General features: G+C 41.0%; 1 protein-coding gene across 2 annotated transcripts in view; it reads left to right on the plus strand.

Moving 5' to 3' along the window:
* adgrl3.1 (adhesion G protein-coupled receptor L3.1) overlaps positions 1–22,772 on the plus strand; it is a 138,600-nt gene that overhangs the window by 104,930 nt on the left and 10,898 nt on the right. Inside the window, exons 16-22 of one of the 2 annotated variants that reach the window (XM_074687372.1) lie at positions 443–619; positions 1,574–1,783; positions 8,406–8,626; positions 12,038–12,104; positions 14,590–14,681; positions 19,516–19,684; positions 22,336–22,515. In XM_074687372.1, the coding sequence (XP_074543473.1) occupies positions 443–619; positions 1,574–1,783; positions 8,406–8,626; positions 12,038–12,104; positions 14,590–14,681; positions 19,516–19,684; positions 22,336–22,515 (1,116 nt within the window). The remainder of the gene's footprint in view (positions 1–442; positions 620–1,573; positions 1,784–8,405; positions 8,627–12,037; positions 12,105–14,589; positions 14,682–19,515; positions 19,685–22,335; positions 22,516–22,772) is intronic. The other variant, XM_074687381.1, reaches the window with a different exon arrangement.

Raw genomic sequence — 22,772 nt, forward strand, 5'->3', positions numbered from 1 at the left:
TCACTGTCTCACTTGCTCAATTTTTGAGAGTAACTGTACAAGCCCAACACACACAGCCTCATCAGTTTACACAACACCTACACTCCAGAAATCTCGCACAACAAGCGCGGACACATCGCCGCCACCTCCTGCCATGGCTCCATGTTTATTTGTTGCTGCATCCTGTCCCTTCTGTTTGTTGTCTTGTTGTTGTGTGTGCTTGACTCCCTCTCTGTGTCTCTTCCTTTCTGTGCTTTTTTTTCTCCTCCACTTCCTCCCACTTTTTTTCTCACTTCTTTTTTGGCTCTCCCACCACTCCATGCTTCTACCTCCCACCTCCCCATGACTAAGTATCTGTTCTTTCTCTCTTCCTGCTCCCCCATCCCTCCTCCCTTTTGGTTCATTTCTCTTTCTTTCTTCATCTCTCTCTTTCTTCCTCCTCATCCTCCTCCTTTGCTCCCAGCATTCGGAGGAGAACTTCAATCCCAACTGTTCGTTCTGGAGCTACTCCAAACGCACCATGACGGGATTCTGGTCGACACAGGACTGTCGTCTGCTGGCAACGAATCGCACACACACCAGCTGCTCCTGCACACACCTCACCAGCTTTGCAGTGCTCATGGCCCACGTGGAGGTCAAGGTAGGAGTTTATTTTGCCTTCCCCGACTGGGCGAGTGGGGTGGGTATTATCAGGGCTCTGTTTTTTCGTTATTTGATTAGCGATGGCTGGCAAGGCTGGCCAACGGTTTCTAAAAATGTAAAAGGCAGGAAGAGGAGGAGATCCCAACATCTGGAAAATAGATTTGAAATCTCCAGACTCTCTTGCTGCGAGTAATGACATTTGGCAGAGAGAGTCATACAATTGATTCGTCAAGCCTGGTGATGGCATTGGGTTGACAGAAAATATGGATCTCAAGTATTCAGTTATGGAGTTTTGCTTAAACTCAGCAGAGAATCTCACACCAGAGATAAAAGCTGCAAGCCCTTTTTTGTGTGAAAATGATATTTGACTGACCAGAAAGTGAAGACAGCTCATTTATTTTGATGTCCTCAAGCTACAGTAGGCAGTGTATAAAACCTTATTGTCCTGCTGTGTGTGGGATAAGTACTCTTTGTCTCCTTTTTTGTTCGTTAAGACTTCCTTTCTCCTCACAAATCAGCTTGTGTAACTCTGAATATTGCGTGACACCCAGTGTCCCTCTCTGGGCCAAAGGATGTGTGTTACTTCCAGAGGGGTCATGGTCAGAGCTGGCTTGGCAGCCCTTAGTGAGCACAGTGAGGGGGTTTGAGCAGTAGATCCATCACAGCAGTGCTGTGTTGAACATTGCTCTGGCTGCCAGGTTGCAGGACACTGATGGATAGAGCCAGCACACCTGTGCAACACAGCGTAACACTGTGGCCCTGAACGCTCAGCGACACACAGCCTGACTCACATAAGTCAGGAGAGAGGAAAGTGTCTGCTCCTGCAGTATGCTCCATGTTACCACAGGATGACTCGTGTGTGTTTACAACAATTTGAGGCTAAACATAGATGCTTTTAAAGAGTGCTTAATTGTCCACTCAGGCTTGTCCTCTTTTCCTCCACTCTCCACAGAAAGCAGACAGCATGCATGACCTGCTCCTGGACGTAATCACCTGGGTGGGGATCCTGCTGTCGCTAGTCTGCCTGCTTATCTGCATCTTCACCTTCTGCTTCTTCCGGGGACTGCAAAGTGACCGCAACACCATCCATAAGAACCTGTGTATCAGTCTCTTTATCGCTGAGTCACTGTTCCTGGTCGGGATCAACAGAGCTGATCAGCCGGTAGGAAGGGCGGGGGCTTTGCGCGGGTTCTATGTGTGAATGAGACGGTGCAAAGCTTGTCCTAAAGTTCTACAATGCCATGTGAGACTTTCTTTAAATCTGTTTCGAACCTCTTGTTTTTTTTCAGTGAAAAATGTCTTTTTAGACTTAACATCAGCCACTATCACTTGAGCAGTCCAGAAAAATGTCTTATTTCAAGACAAAAATTAGGTCTGAATTGCTTGAAACAAGTAAAAAAGTCTGAAAAATGTGCTTTTATTAAGACATTATTCTAATCTTGACAAGCACATTTCTCTTACCCCACTGGCAGATTTTTTTTAAGTTGTTACAAGCAATTCAAACCTTATTTTTGTCTTTAAATAATTTGAAACAAGACACTTTTCTGGACTGGTCAAGTGAATATAGCTCATAGTCTAAAAAGACATTTTTCACTGAAATAAGACAAGGACGCTTGGCAAGGTTTCAGTTTTTTGCAGTGTACGCCTGAACTCATGATAAGCATTTGGTCAAAATATAAGATCTTGTGACTCTATATAAGATGAATATGACTAACCTTACACATGGAAAATATGCTGGAGTGATCATATTTCCAGCATTAGGCAGTGAATCACAGGCAGACGGCAAATAGTGAATTAATTATTTGAATAAACATAGTGATAGGAACACAAACAGATAAGAATTAGATGGGGTGTGATTATCATGCATGGTTGTGTAGTGTGACAAAAGGATGTTAAGGGGCTGAAAACAAGCAACACTGAGCAGGAGAAGAGGGAGAGCATCAGACCAGGTTGCTTTCAGATGCAATGATCAGGACTCAGATGTCTTGATTAGTGTTGCATTGTTTTTTTTTTTCCATCTTGACATAGTTTTTTTATAACAGTATTTTTGTTTATTTTCAAATTTTAGACCAACACACAAACAATACAACGATACATCACAATGAACAAACAAGTTAACCCTGGCCACAACAAACACTCACATACAACAGATAAAGACATCCCACCCTTAAAAACACAATCCCAAATGTCAGCATCAAAGTGTCCATGTGCTAATTGCTCCCAGCTCAATACCCTAGCACCGCGACAGAAGGACATCGACTCTGGGGCAAAACAAAGACCAAGCACACCCAAAAACCAAAACAAAAAAAAGAAACTAGATAGGTTAAATTTACAAAGTCAAATAATGAAAGAAAAGAATGAGAAAAAAAGGAAAATTCTAGTTCTAAACTCCTCACAGACCTATGACCCAGGATTGACATTTTGCCCACTTTGAGGGATGCAATCAATCATCCTCTTTAAGATGACATCTGTAAGTCTTTTACCAGCATATCTTAAAAAAAGGGCCCAATGAAAAAATCCCTAATCTTATATTTAACCCTAAAAGTAAGAAATTCCATAGGAATGATATTAAAGGAATAATCTGTACCATCCTGTAAATGTAGATGGTGTATTATCAATCCATTTGAGCAGCAAATATGAGAATAATAAATAGCAGTCTCTGATACAAATCCTTCATATGAGGACTTGGTAAACCTAGTAAAAAGAATCTGGGGCATTAAAAATTAAATTGAGTTTTTCAACATTTTTTTTGCCAATAATCTTCAATATGGATACATGACCATGCACAGTGCCTCTTAGTGTTGCATTGTAAAAAAAACTGCAAAACACAAGATAAAGTCTGTGCCTAAATAAATAGGCTGAATTTCTTTTTTGGCTAACTAGAACTCAGATACAAGAAGCCAAAATGTTGCCATATTTCACACTCTGATTAAATGAATTGTGATGAATGTTCACCTTTAAAACTAATAATTCTCTGACGTTGAAATTGAATTTGGAACACACACACATTTTGGTATCTACGGCAACTTTGCAGTCATAGTCATGTTTAAAGCAGTGACTCCTGTTCTGTATTGAGTTTTCCAGCTTGAACTTACTTGACATGAACACATCCAAGGAATGGGCCTCTGTTTTTTGTCATCTCATTGAATTTACTCGATAATAGACGTACAGCAGAACAGGAGCAGCAAACTTTAACAAAGTCACGTCAGATCAGCTTGATTTCTACATATCCCTGTACTGCAAATCAAAAATTTCTCCTCAGGGGAATAATTTGCACAGAAAATGATCTCCACTGTCCTCTCTGGAGAGAGTGGAGCATTGGTTTTCTCAAACTTGTCTGCTTGGCAGAGGCGTACAACCGGAAGGCAGTTATCCGTTTTTTCATTCTGTCTTGGCGCAGCTTTGGTATAACTGTCCACTGACCAATACCAGTGATCAGACTGCAGCTTTGGCAGAATAAATTTGTGAAATGTTTACTAACTTGCTGTCTGAGGCTGACCACATTTGCCACTACATGAATAAGAAACAGCAGATTTGCTGCATGCAGTATTCCCAGAATAAATGGGAAACAGAAGTTAGTCTGGGTGGCTGTCAAATGAAACCTTACATGTGTATCCAAAGCAGCCTGGATGATGAAACCATGTCTCATAAATTACTGGCATTGTTTACAGAAAGCACAGTTTAACATGATGTCGGATGGTTTGTGTTCCAGCTTGAGGCGAAATTAGGAAAGATGGCCAACCTTGTTAGAAACCATAACAATAAGCAATGAGGCTATTCTTCTGTGTTAGGTTATCTAAACATAATAAGCATGTAGAGAACAAAAATGTCTGCCCTCCCGTCTGCTCCCAGGTGCAACAGAGAAAAATTAACTAAAGAACTAGATTTTTGCTTCTTGGCTGGATGTTGTGTTGCAGCTCATGTATTAGCTTTGTTTTTAGCTGAGGTTATATTTATGCTGTGCTTCAGTGTTCAGTTGCTTTTGTTAGTCTTTCCCCCCCTCAGGCTATCGTTGCTGCAGTCTATCACTTCTGCCAGGGAATCCCTGTGGTTGTGAGGAGGATGTTTGTAAAATAATAACACGTTCACAAACAAAGCCCATGTGAGGCGGGATTGTGAATATGGGTTCAACCTGTATTTGCCAAAAGAATGCTGTTGTGTTGATTTAGACAGGACCCGAGTGAGCACACATCACTGCTGGACTGGAAAATCAACTTGTTTGAATCTGTCCTGTTCGGTAAACAGTATTATGGATCCTGATTTCTCTTAGAGTGGTGTAGCAGTGTTTATCGTGGATAGTGATTGTAAAAGTGCTTGAAGAGATGAGTAATTTTTCTTTGTTCATATTATAAAAATGTCATGTTTTGCAGGGACAGTTAAATCTGGACATTAGGACGGACAGTTTTCTGATGTAAGGTGGTTGTGCTCATTCTGGGTTAGTGTGTTAATGTGAATGAGCTGTATAGCATGTTTGAGTGAGAATCTAAAAAACCCGAAGCTCTTCAGAGTCAGCTTTGCATTAAATGAACACCATGCGTGCTCTACATCTCGATGGTTGTAGTAGTTTTTAATAATAGGCGAACCTCTCAAAGCCCCTCTGCTTGTATCAGTGATGCCCTCTTTAGAGAAGCAGGCTGATTTGTTCAAATAGACTCTTAACGTGTGATTTCAAAAGTGCTTCTGCTCTCTGCTGCTATTGAGCCTTGTGCAAATAAAACTAAAGCAGACTCCACAAGTTAAACCCTAATTTGTCATTTTCTGTTTTTCTCTCCCACAACCCAAACCTGACCAGATTGGGACTTTCCTTTACAGTTAATGAGGCGTGACGCTTGCTGTTCATGTGGAACTGTGCTCAGCTTTTGCCGCTCACAACTGCAGAAAAAGAGGATGAATAAGAGAATGTGCAGCTAGGTGGAAAAAAAGACCTTACCTGACCTCTCTTGTGGACAAACAAACCCATTCGTTAGCTGAGGGCTTGAGGCATTACCTTGTTAAACAACCGAAAGTGGCGTGTGTGCCCAGTTCACGGGCAGTGGAGATTGAGAATTGTTCCACGTAAATTACAATTCATGAGCTCAATCTGATGCCTGAGGCTGCTTTAACTAACAGTTTGTTCATTTAATTTTGAGTAAAATTGTGTGTTTTTTATTTTTACATTTGAAATAGCAATGTGTACTTTTAGTTCATCAACCTGCAACTTCAAATGTTCCTGATGGAAACAAATAGAAATACTTTTGTGTCGAAGCATCCTGCTACAGTTACTAAAGCTACTATTAACTAGAAAAGCACTCAAAGAGCGCAGACCTCCGCCAAACAAATTGTGATTATCACGCAACACTTAAGTCTTACTTTAATGTTATACTCTCTTTCAGCAGACTGTCTGCTGCTACTATGATGACCCAGTACATATTTGACATTCCAGATATTAGTACCAGAATATTGCCAGGATCTAGATCATACTTGTACATCTGTCAGATATTATGGTGACCTTGTTTTATATTGTTTTGCAAAGCAATCCGACTATATATGGTGGAGTTATATGCACATATGGTGAAAACAGCCCTATGTCACAATGATAAAGAATCCTTTAAAAACAACCCTGGATCCAGACGGTGATCTGGGTCACCTCCAAAATTTAATCACTTCTTCCTTATCCCATTATGAACATTTCCTGAAAATTACATCCAGTTCCATTCATTACGTCTTGAGTTACATTATTCACAGACAAACAAACAATCCCAAAAACATAACCTCCTTAAATGTAAGTGTTCTAAACAGAAGGAAGCTTCATCTCTTGTGATGTGTACTGCAGCTTTTGCTTAAACATCAGTTGACATTGCATTCCAGTCACAGCCAATGCTCTTCAATCCATACTCTCCCATTCAATATGCCAATCATGGATTAGGACTTGGAGGCAGGCTCTTATATAAAACCCTTTGGGTCAAATACTGTGATGAGACATTGTCCTTTAATTCCTCTGGGCAAGGTCTCCCAAATGTAATCAGCATATATTGTCAGGGACTTGGACATGCAGTTGTACCATCACACTGGCGTATGCAAAAAAAAAAAAAAAAAAAAAAAAGTTAGATTTTGTGGAAGTACTTATGGTTGCATCCTGTATCTCCTTCACAGTGTTCAGGCAGCCACAGAGCAGCATTAGCCCTTCACATTGGTCTCATTTTAACTGCAAATGAAGAGTCTAAACCCATTTAATTGAATGTGCTTTGACATTGAGGCTCCCACATTTGTCTTTGTCTGTGTGTTTGTGTTTTTGTGTGGGAGGGATCATGTTTCTTTGTATGAATGTGTGCCGCTTTATTTGTGCATACCATTCTCCTGTTAATTACTGGTGACTATTTGTGACCTCCATTAACTTCCTCAGCGTCACTTTGCTTGCTGCCGGTTAAGCCAGTAATTCCAGCAGGAAATCTAAATGACTTTGCATGAGCAGACGTGTTTTTTTTCCTTTTTTTTCTTTTACCTATGTATGTGTGTGTGTGTGCACTTGTCAGTTAGCAACACTGCGTGATCATTAGAAATGGAAATGAGTGACTCCCTTGCCCCCTCAAGTCATTGTCTCTCAGACATTAGGTAATTGTCTTTCTCTGCAAACCCCTCCATTATAAAAGTCTGTTAGCTCTCCCATTCAATGATTTAGGAGTGACTCTTTGGATTAGAACGTATCCATGAAGGGCCACATCTAACCACTCATTCTTCTCTCGCCTCCTTTTCTTAAGCACCCCTCTTTTCTTCCCGTCTTATTGCCTACATTTTTAATGCAGCTTTTGCTTTGATTACTCTCTTTTATTTCCCTATCGTTCACTTTGGATCGCTGTTTTCTGTTTCTGAGTATTTCTCATCTCCCTCTTGCGTTCTTGTTTAGTCTTTCATTTTTCAGTTGGCCGCTAAAAAGGTAAAATGAAACCCTGTTACCTGTTTCATTGCAAAATTACAGTCATCAGGTGGTGATATTTGCAAATGAAGACTTTGCTTGGACCTCATCAATATTTTGATACGTGGTTTGCTTAATACAGCTCGCCTTATGACTCAAAGTCTGTAATAGTCCCCCTCTCTATATATACAGCAGTATATACTTTATAAGTCCTATCTAAAGTGATGTAACTGCCTGTTTAAGTGCTCCCTAAAATGTGTCAAATTTTATCTGTGCGTTGTCTTTTTCATAAAAAGCTGCTGAGTCATTTTTGCTGCAGCTCCCCTCAGTTTTGCTCGTCCTTGGTGTTTGGGAAAATCATTTAGTATCTTCAAGTGCTCCCAAATAGTTTGTCCTCCCAAACCTCTCTTTCTCTCCCTCTTTCCCTCCTTCTTAAAGAGCTCTGCTTTCTTTTTCTAAAATTGTCATTTAGCAGAATCTGCAGCTGTGTCGTGTCACGTATAGTTACTCATTTTTCATCTCACATAAATGCACATGTGAGAAAGAGATTCAGCTAATATTGCTATCATCAGGATTTTGACTCGTTCTGTCACCTGTAGTCGCTGTTTAATATGTTATGGTTGTAAGTTCCATCTGTTTCTATCTGCTTTCTGTCTTTTTGAGTAATAGCAGCCATTCTTTAATTTCTCACACTTTCTTCCTCATGTGAATATGATACATGATTACTCTGAGTCTGACTCATACCCTTATGGCCTGCAGTGTTTGTGTCTTTTTCCCACTTTCTTTCTCATCAGTGTAAGTGTCCACTAGATTAAATATTTCCTCAGTGTTATTCTCTGTGTGGTGTTAGTGTATTTTTTAAAATCCTCTTCATCTTTTCTCATCTCAACAGATTGCCTGTGCCGTCTTTGCAGCCCTGCTCCATTTCTTCTTCTTGGCAGCCTTCACCTGGATGTTCCTGGAAGGCGTGCAGCTCTACATCATGCTGGTTGAGGTGTTTGAGAGCGAGCACTCTAGGACTAAGTACTTCTACCTGGCAGGATACGGAGTGCCGGCTGTCATAGTGGCTGTCTCCGCCGCAGTGGACTACAGGAGCTACGGCACCGACCGAGTGTAAGGATGGAGGGGTGGTGGTAGAGAGAGAGAGCATTGCGTGGAGGAAGGATGGATGGATGATGGGAGCAAGGGAGGACAAGGGAGAAAGGGTCGAGTGCCTGCTGTCATTTTGGCTGTATGTGCCACAGCGGACTCGACAAGCTGCGGCACTTCTGAAGCATCGACACAGAGAGGTTGAGAGGGGAGAGAGGCAGCGAAGAAGGGAGAAGTAGGGGAGGACACACCACTGAGTGCCTGCATGAGCACCGCAGCGACAATGTGTGAATATGGCAGGGTTTAACTGGCGGGTGGAAAGGGAGCGGTGCACAGGGCGGCAGATTGAGGGAGAAAGAGTGATTTGAGTGTGTGTGAGAATGAAGGGATGGAGCCCATACTGGTTCCCCCTGGAGGGAGAGAAGAGCAGCGCGTGGGTTGAGGGCATACATTAAGAGCACATGGTGTCGTGTTCATGCTGTCTCGATGCTTTCAAGCTGAGACACAGGAAGTAAGAAAAGGAAGCAGGGCTCTCATTCATATTAAATATATAAATCATAATGAGCCACATACAAAAACACTGGAGGGAACCCAGTAACATTTTCAGATGGGTGACCAGTCTACTCTAATCATTCCTGGTCTCTGAAAGGAACTATTTATGCATATAAGGTGCATAATATTCACCTAATGTATACGTCTGCTATACATGTCAGTGACCTCTCCTCTACTTTGTGACTGTATGAAATCATAATGGCTTAAAAGGTCTTTGTGTTTCCTTGAAAACCTTGTAGGTAAAAAGTCTGCCTCTTATTGCTTATAAATGAGCCTCTACATATAGAGAATGGAAAATGACAGGACACTATAGGATTGTTAAATGATTCACAGGCTCAAACATTCATGTTTTCCTCTGCTCAAGGGGCTCTTTGTAGCTAAGACCTCACAGTGTTCCACAAACTGGGGAAAAGGTTGAATTTAGCGGTGTTGTAGCATCAGCCCAAACCAATCCTTATGCTATTGAAATCAATATTTTATTGTGGGATGATCATTAAAACATGAGATTGTGAATGCCAAGCTCTGGATGAATAATCAGGTGACATCATAGTGTTAGTTTTCTTAGCTATCTTCTCCTTGGATGAAAGCTTTTTGTCAAACAGACATATGAAGTGAAGTGCTTTTCTAGGGTCCTTGCCCAAAGAATGAGGGCACCTTCTAGCAAGAGCGAGAAAAACTATTGTTTTTTGTCTATTTCTTTCTTATTATCCCCGCCTCCAGGAAATCGCTTATTAGCTCCCCTGAACATGCTCAATAACTCACCAAAAATTGGCACAGACATTATGAGCGCCGAAAATTTCAGTATGATACCAACCATAACCCTCCAACATCCCATAATAGTGCCACCCAGGAACTCAAAATCACACTAAGATGGCTCTAACGGGCGGTAGGAATGCCCTAGAGAGATGAAACCAATGTCAAAATGTTCATCTCATTGAGAAGCACAAAAAAAGTTCTGGCACCATGGCCCTATCTCACACAGGAAGCCAGCAATTTGCCTTTCAAAATAAGTTTCGCTGCATTTTTGTGGTATTGGCTCCAGAATCGCTCACATGACAGACTAGTCCCTGCTTTACAAAAGCTTCTATGAAAGTTGTTACTTAGGACCCGGTTTTCGAATGGCGCGCCACCAAAGTCGGTGTTCCCCAAAGAAGCCCTCTCAGGTCCCTCCATTAGAATCACTTGGCTTGGAGCCTCCACCTTGCGAAGGGGTTCTGCATTTCGGCCTCTAGACAAAAAAGTAAAACTCATACAGCTTTAAAAATGACATGAATGGATTCCTGACAAAAGTCCCTACAAGAATATTATATTTTTACACAGATTAGATCAATATTCTGGCCTGTATAACCAGTTGTTTCTAAACTTTTGTGAATTTTAATCCTTCCCCTGCTGCAGCAGTTCTGTGATGATGTCACACACTGATTAGGAGTTCCGTGCAGCTGGTCATGTGACTCTGCATAGGAAATAATACATGGTATCAACTGTTGTAGCACTAAAAAGGCCAGAAAGAGATGAAACCCTAACAGTGGAGGTAATAGGTAATATTTCACTCATAAAGTCAATTTTTTTTTTTACTTTGAACTGCCTTCTCCTTCGTCATGCACCTCAAAAGAAGTCGAGTGAGAGAAGTATTTTTAAAGCAAAGTTTCTTCCTTAAGAGCGCAAAATAAATCGTATGACTCATTCATCAATCCAGCCTTGAAATGCCACCACTTATCATGTTTGACATCACACATTGAGACAAAACCTCTGAAAATATCATCTGCCATCCCTGCTGTGTCACCTTGTCACAAAGCGCAGCCCATTCTCTCTCACACTAGCCAGTGGCACTGAGTCTCATTCACCCCCCATAATGAAGGTTGCAATGACTTAGCAAAGGAGCCCTAATGGAGGATACAGTGACACAAGCAGGGACCCATAATGGAGGACTCTCTAATGTGGTGGAAATTGAAAGATTAATAATTCAAAAGCAGCTGGTCATGAATCAGTCGGCCATTTTGCTCCAGTGGTTTTTCTCAGGCACCTCTTTTTTTCCTGCAACCCGTCGGGTCTGACCTCAGTGGAGGGCACTCTGGGACATTTTTTTCTTCTTCTTCTCTCCTTGGCTTACAGCAGGATGATAAGTGAAGATGTTTCTGGTGATATAATTTAGCATACAGCAGTATATCTTTTACTACCAACGCTAAGGTTGTGGTTAGAAATGAACCTGTGTGTGCGGCAGGGTATGTGTGGTCATGCATGCCTTAAAACTCTGAGTGTGTAGGTTGGTGTGTGTGTGTGTGCCCCTCTACTCCCCTCTAACCTCTGCACAGCCGTTCCCAGACTCCATAAATAGCCTTGTATGAGGGCTGCATCCATAACTCAGTATTCAAATGAACTCAGGCATGTCATATTTTGTGCTAGCACAGGATGTGGCCATGTCATATATCTGGGCCCTAAGGGGGAAGTAAAGGTTTATTTATCACGGGTGCTCATCCCTGGCTGTCTCCCACAACTGTGTGATGTATGTTTGAGGTGTGTGCAAAGTCTATTTCCTTCATCCTGCAACACCTTTTTACTGTTCTTCATCTCTTTCACTTTCTTAATCCCCCCTTCCTTCCCTTTTTGTCCTCCCTTTATCCCTCTATGCATTTGATATACTGTATGTCATGTAATGTACTGCTCTCTACCCCCACCATGCCTCTTTGTGCGCTGTGCGTATGTTTATAGGTGTGTGTCACTGTGATGCATGTCCTGTTCTCTGATGGTAAATCCTTGCCACCCCACATCCATCTAAGAGTGGAGCATGTTTTTAATCCCTGTGCACCCCCCCTTGTTTGTCATGCATGATGTCTTTCTCTCACTCACTTATCCTCTGTCTCCCTCCCATCTCTGTTTCTGTAGATGCTGGCTGCGACTGGATACCTACTTCATCTGGAGCTTTATAGGCCCTGCTACACTCATCATTATGGTAAGATACATGAACAATAGGGATGGAACGGTTTAAGGAAAAAATCGGTACCGTTTGGTTTTCCTCACTCGGTTTGTTTGGTTTGTGTTTTTCTTTTTTCTTTATTTTACAGCTCAGTCTGAAGTGAATATGTAGCTCTGATCATACCCATGCGCAAGGCGAGGAGTACAGCAGAACAGTAGCAGGGAAGTGTGTGTGTTGTGTACATGACAAGCATAGAAGACAGAGTTGGAGGGTGTACCTGTGGCGTTGAGTCGTTCTGTTGTCACAGGGCACTGTTGATTCAGTGTGAGCTCTGATGGCAGTGGTAAAAAAGTGGAGGATAAAACCGTGACTGAGTGTTGCCAACTTAGAGGCTTTGTCACTATATTTAATGACTTTTCAGACCCCTCTGGTGAGTTTTTAAAGACTACAATTCCTATGACTTTTTTGTGCTATTGTGAGCCCCTCCTCTGTCCAAAACACAGAGACAGTCCTCCTCGCTCGCAGCAGATGAAATCACGCAAGTGCATGTCTCATTATGGTCACTTCTACCGGTCCCCAGCCCAGATAAAAGAGGGGGGCTGATATTTTGACATAAAAAAACATAGAATGACAGAAAGAAGTTAATTTGTCGTTCTAAACATATTTATGATGTTTTTGCTTTTCTGTCTCTCCCACGTTATTTCTCTCTCCTACAGAGCCCATGACAGTAACATGCAATTGGATTATTATTCAAATTAGACAGCAGAGTCATTTAGTGACTTTTAGTGACTTCTGAGACAGCCAATAGTGACTTTCCTTACTGAGGAGTTGACATGTTGAAAGTAGCAATATTTCACTCAGCTTTTATGACGTTTCAAATGGAAAACAGCCTCATTCTTTCTTTTTTTGTCATGACTATTAAAAATATAACTGATTGAAAATAATCTGTTAATGGTGGATTATTAGGGTATATGGTAATCTGGGGTGTTAAAAACAACAACATGCACACCGAACCGAACCAAAGCTGTGTTAAGAATCAAGCCGTGGATTTTGTGAACCGTTCCATCCCTAATAAACACTCACACACATACACACATACATACACACATGAAAAAGTGTCAGAGTAGACTATCTGCTACATGTTGGTGCAGATGCAGCATTGTTGCATTACAGCAGGGACTTGTTTTGGTGAACTGGGCACTAAACTACAGTAAAAGCTGATTTTACAATATTTGCTTCTTGTCTCCTTTCAAACAATAACACTTTGTTACTTTAAATAAACACGCAACAACATGTTGCTTTGTATCCTGTACACAAGGCGTTATGAACAAACAAAATAGTGTTAAACAGAAGACAGATCTCCATTCATTTGCTTCAAATGCACACTTTGACAAGAGCCATATTCTTACAACAGTAGGTGATCATGGGAAACAGAGTCTTTGTCCTGGAAAAAGAGTACCAACTTTGGCCAAAGATGTGACTGTAATTAATGCTGAGTGAAAAGTTCTTACAGCCCCTTTTAGGAATAAAGATTGAATAAATACTAGTATTGGAGTTTATCAGTATCAATATCAGCTGAAATTATTGTTATCAGTTTTGGAACTCCCTACATTACATTATTTGCTGATCTTCTTAAAGTTTTCCCCAATTTCCTTGCAGCGAAGAAGGATTTCAGTATGGCATAGTTAAAAAAGGGGCAGATTATAATAACTCAACTAAGAGAAGTTGATGTCAGCAACCTTTTTGATAATCCAGACAGAGTATTTCCCCCTGGCCTTATTACCTCAAACTAATTAAAGTGCAAAGAAAGGCAAACACTGTCAATGAACTCAGCCAATGTCAATGACTGATGCTTCATCAGTCAGTGCACTGTTTTGAAGAGCAGTCTCAGTCAGCATACCTTGAACAAGTAAACAGAGACACAAATAGAGCTAGACGACTAGGCAGACACTGGCACAGAAAAAGGAGAAATATATAAAAAAGGCAGGGTTTGGGGAAAAGAGATGTTCCCAATTAGGTGAATGTCAGCGCACACTGAAGCTCTGTACTCATTTAGGGAATGTCAGGCAGGCTATCAGTGATCTAACCGAGGCTGTAAGTGGCAGCAGTGCAGGTGGGACTGCTCTCTGTTATGACTCTTTGCCCACTGGTAACATATACAGACTCAGAGATCCAGCACACCAGCCCAGACAGTCATTATAACACCACCCTGTCTATGCATTAGCAGGCCGATGGGAAAGACAGCATCAGTGAGAATTGGATTTCTTTTGTAACAATGATCCTCAATGGATATAATGACTGCTGTGTTTTCCCTCATGCTCAAGCTGCTTTTTTTTTGAGCACATAAAGAGATGCTGATTGTGGGCTGATACTGTGTCCCCCAAGCCAATTACAGCAGGAAAAGAGAATGAAATGATATGCACTGTTTATGAGTGAGTTGTTGTGGTGACATTGTGTCTTTAATTAGGCTTGTTGTTGCAGAATATTAACTTGTACACGCCCGTTTTCCTGTGTCTTTCAGCTCAATGTTATCTTCCTGGGTATCGCTCTGTATAAGATGTTTCATCACACAGCCATCCTAAAACCAGACTCTGGATGTCTGGACAACATCAAGTAAGTGCATGCGTGCTGTCACACCAGCACTGGGTTGGAAAATGGGTGTGACTCTGCATGCTTGTGGACTTGGATTAAGTTAAAGGAATGATTCAGCCTATTGGGAAATACATTTATTACCTTCCTGCAGAGAGTTGAATCAGAAGATTGATAGCACTCTCATGTCCATCCAGTCAATATGGCAGCTGAAGCCAGCAGCCTGTCAGTTTAGCTTAGCATTAAGATGAGAGCATGGAGTGTATGTAAGAAGTGGATGAAGCCTCTTGTTTTAATAGTAGAGCCAATGCTTTTAGAGCAGCAGGAAGGGGATTCCACTGGTTGCAAAAAAATAAACAAGATGGGAAAATGAATGGGCTTCTCACTTAATTTATGACCTCAGAAACATCTTCCTAATGAGCTAATGGACATGATTCCTCGTGTAGGTTTAACACTGTGGCGCCAGGAGTCCTAATACTGTGCACTTTGTGTGAACATGTAATTATATTTTTCTGTTTCTTTTTTTTGAACTTGTTAAAAATCAAACTGCCTACTAACAGATAAACTACTTACACAGTGGCACATATTCAAATGACTACTATTGATGGCTGGTGTTGACATCACTAGCACCATTTCCCGTGCTTGACTGTGAAACTCTTAAAGTAGCTTGTTTAGACAAATAAATATCGGCAGACTTGAACTTGTAAATAATTTATCTCAGGATTTTTGGATACAGCTTTGAGTTGGCAAACATGAGTGCATGGTCATTATAATTAAGTTCTTGGAGGAATCTATCGTTGTATTTACCTTCATTTAAACACTGTCAGGGAGTTTCTCTAATGATGCTGGGGTCTATTGCCAGAGCTGTTCCCTCCTTTAGCTGTTTACATCTCATATACTCCAGGAATACATTGACTCTCAAACAACTGATTGGAGTTGCTCTGATGAACAAACATTACAATATTTTTAAAGTATGCTGATGCCATTCTGTAAGAGTCTGATAAACAGCTCGACCTTGAATTGATTTTACATAGGTGGGAATGCTTGATCTCATTTTCTCTTCTGGCTTTGTTTTCTTGCGGCTGCAGTCATCTCTTTTGCCTGTCCTTACTCACAGCAATGTAATAAATAATGAAATCAGGCACCTCCTAAAAACCAGACGCTTTTACTTAAATCCTGGGCATTTCTTAAATCATTCATGTTATGGTATTGTTCATCATGTATGCTCAAGTGTTGCCTGTCTGGGTGTACTGATGGACCGTGGATTACATGCAGTTGTCAGTGTTTTTTGGGGGTTTGTAATGATAGCGCATAATAAACATGGATTAGTGTCAGATCAATATAATAATAATTCAGTCAGGAACACTCTTGTCATGCATTGAACCATTTATTGCCAAATGGATACAGTTAGAATTGGCTCTACAGCTCTGCTTTTCAGAGTACTCCCTGGGTTAGATGAGCAGCCTGCTAAAGCTTTCCAGGGAGTGCATAGCAAAACCCCCATACGTATATACAGATTAAAATGATGCATACAGATCAATAGGATACATTCAGAGCCTTAATAGGAGGAAGCTGGGGTGGAGGAGGAATTATAGCAAAGAGGCAGCAGGGATAAGACAGAGTGAAGACATGTTTTAAATATGCCGCCTTGTCGTTAGACACACGCTGTGATTGTGATCACAGCTGGGCGTATGACTTCTGTGTCTTGCATGAACTTAAGCTAACTCCATTAATAATAATAATAATAATAATAATGCAACACAAGAACTAAACAACATGAACTGAGATTAATTTGAAATGAATAAAAAATTAGAATATAAATAAGGTAAAAATAAAGTAAATAGGATTGAACTAAAAAAGAGACTTTAAAAAAGAAATCAACTTAACTACAAAGCTAAAATTTGTCAAATAAAAAAGTGCAACATTTAGGTTTTAATAGAATATTATATTAATATAAGCCAGCATTTATATAAGCCAGCATTACGCCAGAACATAAAGGTGATCTACAAGTAGACAGACATTTCTTGAGCAATCTGTGATAATTACTCAGTTGGATTTAAAAGTGAAATAAAGACAAGTAGTAGTGGAAAAGACCATTTATTTAAAATGAAACAAAAACAAAGGAGTGATGGAGCAGGGATCTGAAGACAGGATCTTTCTGAACAGTGGTGAGTTGGTGAAGTGCAGAGAGAGAAGTCTGGAGGACACTGGAAGGCAAAGGAAACAGAATTAGCAAACTCTACTGAGACACTTAGAAAATCTTTGAGCAGCTTACCAGCATGAGAGCCTTGGTACCACTAGTGGCTGGCTGGAACTGGCAGCTATCAGGAGACAGAGCCGGAGAATAAGAGCAGCCGCTGATTGCCACTGATGATGGACAGCTGTGAGTAATTAGAGAGGCTCCTCTAAACACCACTGTTACAGTTACAAACTGTAACTCTGAAACAAACATAAAACTTCCTCACTGAAACCCCTCAAAAACCCAAAGTGCTAACACAGGAAACACTGGAGTACCTCAACCCATTTAAAAGTCATACATAAGATAAACAAGTATCCAGACCATGTCTCAGTGAAATTGTCTGAAGCTTAAAATGATACTTCCACCAGTTCCAGTGCCTGTTTAATAACACTCATAGAAATGCACAAAATTCAAAAAGAAAAATAACACAAAAAAGTTATTTAGCCAGTTGTTATCCAGTTTCTGACTTTCTTCAATAAAGTGATATTTGTCCCAATGTAAAACCTTTTTCATTAGCTTTCTTTGTGTTAGCTTGTCACATCAAACACATTCCTACTCTGTCTTACACCATTTCAAGATGCCCCCCATTAAATCCATCACATTATTACTCCCAGTCTATCCATTATTACTCATATCACCCTTGGCGAGTGTCACTAAAATATGACTTCATTTCCACTCTCCACTGAAGCTCTGTCTGCTAAGCTAGCTAATCAGGACTGTGCTGTTTGTCATCTGCAGCTCAAGACAAAAGGCTTAGTTTAATTCAAACAATATGTCATGACTCAGAGCTCGGTGCCTTACAGAGGAAAGGAGAAAAAAGTGTCTCACTCTGTTTTATCATTTAAATATCGCCATGATGTTTCTTTCATGGCGCTGGTTTTGACTGAGACATCAAGAGGAGAAAGTTGAGGAAATAAAGATGAAACCAGATGATCTTTGCTTTAGAGCAGCTCAGGAAAAAGTGATCAAAAACTTCAATGAAAGATGAAAATTGAAGACTGATTTGAAATTTGATGCTTAAAGAACTTTTTTTTCCTTCATTTTAATGGCTTTCCTACTTCAATTTGAGCACTCTGGGCTGAATAGATTTTAATCTATTTCACTTCATTAGTCATGTCTCATAGTGGTTCATTTACTTGTTAATCATCATCATGCCCTTTTCTTCTTATTTTTCCTCCCTTTGTTTCTTTTGTCTCTTTAAGTCCCTGCCATCATACGTTGTCTGTGTTGTGGATTGGCTCTGGTAAGGCCACTCTCCAATCATGAAGCTTTTCCTCATCCTGGAGACATTTTGATTGGTTCGCTTGTCGTCTGATTTGTCTGTAGAAACCTACCTAGACTCCGTGCATACCCCTGAATTAACCATTAACCCTCCTTGTTAGAGCTGAATTACTTGTTGACGTGTGATTTGTGAGCTCCTGTGACCTATAGACTTTATGTGCTATTGAAATATTCCAACGGTGTGATGTGAATGAGGGCAAACAGAGCTGAGAGAAAAAGCCATGACTCAAGGGAGCACTGGAGGAGGGGGTGAAACGAAGGGATGGAAAGGAGAGGGATGAGTGTACCCTTTTATTGAAGAGGGTCGTCAGACGAGCTTTATTGGAGGTTCTGTCTCGCCTGAATGGTGCCACAGAGGGCAACATCGAATCAATCACCCCAGTCTCACTCACTTACTCTTCCCCTCTCTCTGCTTCTGCCTTCCTCCTGACTCTCCTAATATCGCCCCCCTTTGCTCTCTTCATCTCTTCATCCCCTCCTCCTTCCTTTCCTAACTCTCTTGGAATTATTTTTCGTCTCCATCCCTTGTAAGAAAGGTGATCACTGCTCGGTCAGCCAATCAAATTAACAGGCATCTTCACGGCTGTGTCAGACCTGAAACTGTGACCTTTTGTGGGAAATGTCATTTATAATGGCTCTAATGTCCCTCTACTTACTGCCCAGTGGAGCCACTCACATGGCTGCACACACACACTCACACACAGGGGACATCTTACAATGCATACACATGCCTCGACACCATCAAATTTCTCCGACATTTGGCCTTTGTGACTCATTCCTGCACTGAATTTATTCAAAATAGAGGTCCAGAGCCTTTAAAACTTTGACTTAATTCCATTTAGCAGGTATAGGCACACTGACACTTCAGTGTCTACTTTTGTCCCTAAAAACATCTTCCGACCTCTGCCTCATTCTCATGGCAGAGGCAGTGATAGAGTTTGGATGTAACTTAGAAAAAGTCCTGTGTGCTTAACTTTCTTTCGCTGACGTCAGCTAACTTATGACCTCCTCCTTCCCTGTTTGAGATTTCATCTAAATGAGCAATCTACTTTTCAATCTTTCCTCTCCCATTTTCTGTAAGAGTATAATTCTTTGAGGCAAAACCTCCCACTGTTTTCTCCATCTCACTCCCACAGCTTTGGGACTTGAAATGAACCCTCTCTAACCCCTTTCTCCCGCCTAGTGCTCCCATATGCAGCAAACTTGGCTTTTCATTAACAGGGAAACCTTATCCTTCTAGATGTAGAATTCATAATATACTTTTTTGTACTTTCTTCTTGTGTTCTGAATGTTGATACTGCTCGTTGGACTCACACTTACAGAATTCTTCATCCATAGGTCTTGGGTGATCGGTGCCATAGCCCTGCTGTGTCTTCTTGGTCTGACTTGGGCGTTCGGGCTGATGTACATCAACGAAAGCACCGTCATCATGGCCTACCTCTTCACCATCTTCAACTCTCTGCAGGGCATGTTCATCTTCATCTTTCACTGCATACTGCAGAAGAAGGTGAGGAAGACAAACTGAGACAAAGCTGAACATAAAGAGACAAGACATGTGACAGGTGGACAACAATAACAAACACACATATACACGCACACACACACATACACACCAAGGCTAGCACTGATCAGCAGGGACACCAGGAATATCTGCCGAGCTGTCACGGCTTTGATTGGTCAGTCAGTAACCCCCACTGGCTGCTCATTCCTCTCACTTTTTCTTTCTCGCTACCTTCCTGTCTCTCTGATTCACTGTAAGTCTCGCCTCGTGGCAGCAGGTAACAAACTGAGCTGCCAGTCTAACAGTGTTTCTGTTCAACCCATGACAGGGAGGGAAGTTTTCATCATTAGGTGGAGTCCTAAAACCTGAAACAACTTGCTGAAATCTTCCAGTCAGTCCTGCTTGTTGAGATTTGTTTGCTTTATTGTCATCACCTTCTTGTGTTGATTTTTCCAAAGCTGGTAATCACACCTTTAAATGATCAGGAGAGTGATTTATGGTGTTTCCTTTAATGTAAACTTTTACTGTAATGAGAGAAAACAGTGCAAATCAGCCCTCAGGATGTGCAGAGCCAAGAGCAATCGATCCCAGATCATAAGATCGACCCTGCTGAATTAATCATTGTGCATTATCATCAGTTTACAGGTTAATTAATTCAATCAATCAGTCTTTATTTGTATAGTGCCAAATCGTAACAAACATTATCTCAAGACACTTTCCAAAAACATTAACAGGTCTAATGTTAGTTTGTCAGCATCGCTCTGAGACGAGATGTGTCTAATTCTCTTGATATTACGAAGATGAAAAAATGCCGTCCTGTTGGATGTGAGCATCAAAGGAAAGGTCCAGATCGAAAAGAACTCCCAGGTTCCTGACAGTGGTGCTGGAAGCCAAGGTGATGTCGTCCGAGGCAGCGATGTTGTTTCTCGGAGATGTTAAGGTCCAAGAACAATGACTTCAGTCTTCTCTGAGTTCAGCAGTAAAACGTTTCTGCTCATTCAGGACCTTACGTCTTTGAGGCATGCTTCAAGTTTAGATAGGCCGTTGGTTTCCTTAGATTTCATTGACAAGTAAAGCTGAGTGTCATCTACATAGCAGTGAAAGTTTATGGAGTGTTTCCTGAATGTAGTGCAAAGAGGAAACATACACAAGATAAAAAGAATCAGTCCGAGTTAAACAACATTTTTTAAAGTTTAACAACTTCTTTTAACATAGGATGAATTTAACCAATTTCATAGCTCAGTTTTTAAAAACCATTTAACGATTCATGAATATTATTTATGCTTTTTTTAAAATCCCATTTTGAAGACCATGCATTACACATTTCCTTTTTGACTTCATGTGCGATCTTATACTTGTCAAACTGAAAACATGAATACACATAAAGTGTAAAAAGAAGTGCAAAAATACAACATCAGTAACTACACAGAGACGGAGAAACAAACTCCAGATTTTTCAAAACAGAGGCACCATCTGAATCCTCTGGTTACAACTGAAACACACTCAATTTAGATATGTTAACATTGATATGCGAATTTATATAGAAATAAATTCTTTTTTTGTATGCATAACAAAGATACAATTAAAGAGAAAGACACACAATGGAAAAAAAAGAGATTCAGACATGATCCCCTTGCATCAGTCTCACCTTAGCTAACACACTGCTCCCCTTGGACAATGCTCTGGGACATTTCTAGGAACATACAACATGGATCACTTCCTATATTTGAATTATGAGTGTCTTCCAGGAAGAGCCTACACATCCTTGAATATTTTTTCAGGCTCTCCCACACACTCACTGTCAGTGCCTGGAAGTGCAGAAGAAGGGTTGGATATGGAAAGAAAATTCATCAAACGCTTAATACTCTTGTCTGGCAGCGGTCCCACAGAGAGTTTTTAGTTTTAAGTGTATGACCTGTAAACAAGTGCAGTGCTGTGTGTGTTGGTGTGTGTATTTGTACTTAGGTATGTGTGAGGCCAAGGGATCAGGTATCCTGAGAGATGTCCTCAGAACAGTGCTGAGGTTTTCTTTGGCTCAAGCCCAACCCAGTTTCTCCCAAGATGCATGGAGCAACTCTGCACACAGCTGTTCAAACAGAGCATGTGGCAAAACACGTCTGCCAGTCCAACAAGCTTGTTAAAAAGCAATTACTGCGCTATTTGTTCTAACTTGATTGGGATCTAAATGCAGATGTTCTGTGTGTACAAGTGCATCATATATCCCTCAAAGGAATATGTCCATTTCAGATGGATGTGTAGTAGTGATAACATTTAGGGCGAGTGGTGATACGGGGAATTTTTATGGAGTTAATCCTTTAACATCTACATATTTATGGAGACAGTGTTAGCACAGGGAAGTATACGCAAAAGAGGAGTTACATAGGGCAATATTTCAACCTGAACCATTTCAGTCTGTTTCTCTTAGGCTGCGTCATCCTCAAGATATTTCTGCAAATGTGAAGTCTGTCATCAATCACTTCTCCTTCAAACATCCCTTTCACTGCTTTCCATTATCATCAAAGGAATCTGTATTAATCTATGATCCAGGCTTATGTTGGGAAAGGGATCAACTCTTTAAAACAGGCAAAGCTGTAAGTTACTTTGTGATGATAGAATTAAACTTTGCTGTTTTTAAAAATTCACCTCTTGCTGTCCAGGTACGTAAAGAGTACGGCAAATGTCTGCGTACTCACTGCTGCAGCGGCAAGAGCGTGGAGACGTCTCTCTCCTCCTCAAGCAAGACCACCACCTCGCGGACCCCAGGCCGCTACTCCACAGGCTCACAGGTGAGCTTACCTGCCTGCACACCTGGACGCTACAGCACAGCAGATTCTCAGGTGAGAGTGGAGCACGTTGTGAGGGTTTTGGGTTATCTGTCAACACTTTCGTTACTTCGACTTAAAAAACAAACCTGAAAGTGAGATAACCCAAACCCTGGCGCACATCTTTATACATTGATGCTGGCACACAGGTGGATTGGGTGTAAATGACATTGACAGGTGGTTACTTTTCCCAACCTATTTCTTCTCCTGCTGGTCGTTGCTTTGCTTTTTATTTTACAACCTCTCCCGCACTAATTTCCCCTTCCTCTGCA

The sequence above is a fragment of the Halichoeres trimaculatus genome, unplaced genomic scaffold, assembly GCF_033239565.1.
Source record: "Halichoeres trimaculatus isolate MK-OKI-2021-1 unplaced genomic scaffold, fHalTri1.1 fHalTri1_scaffold_2, whole genome shotgun sequence".
NCBI lineage: Eukaryota > Metazoa > Chordata > Actinopteri > Labriformes > Labridae > Halichoeres > Halichoeres trimaculatus.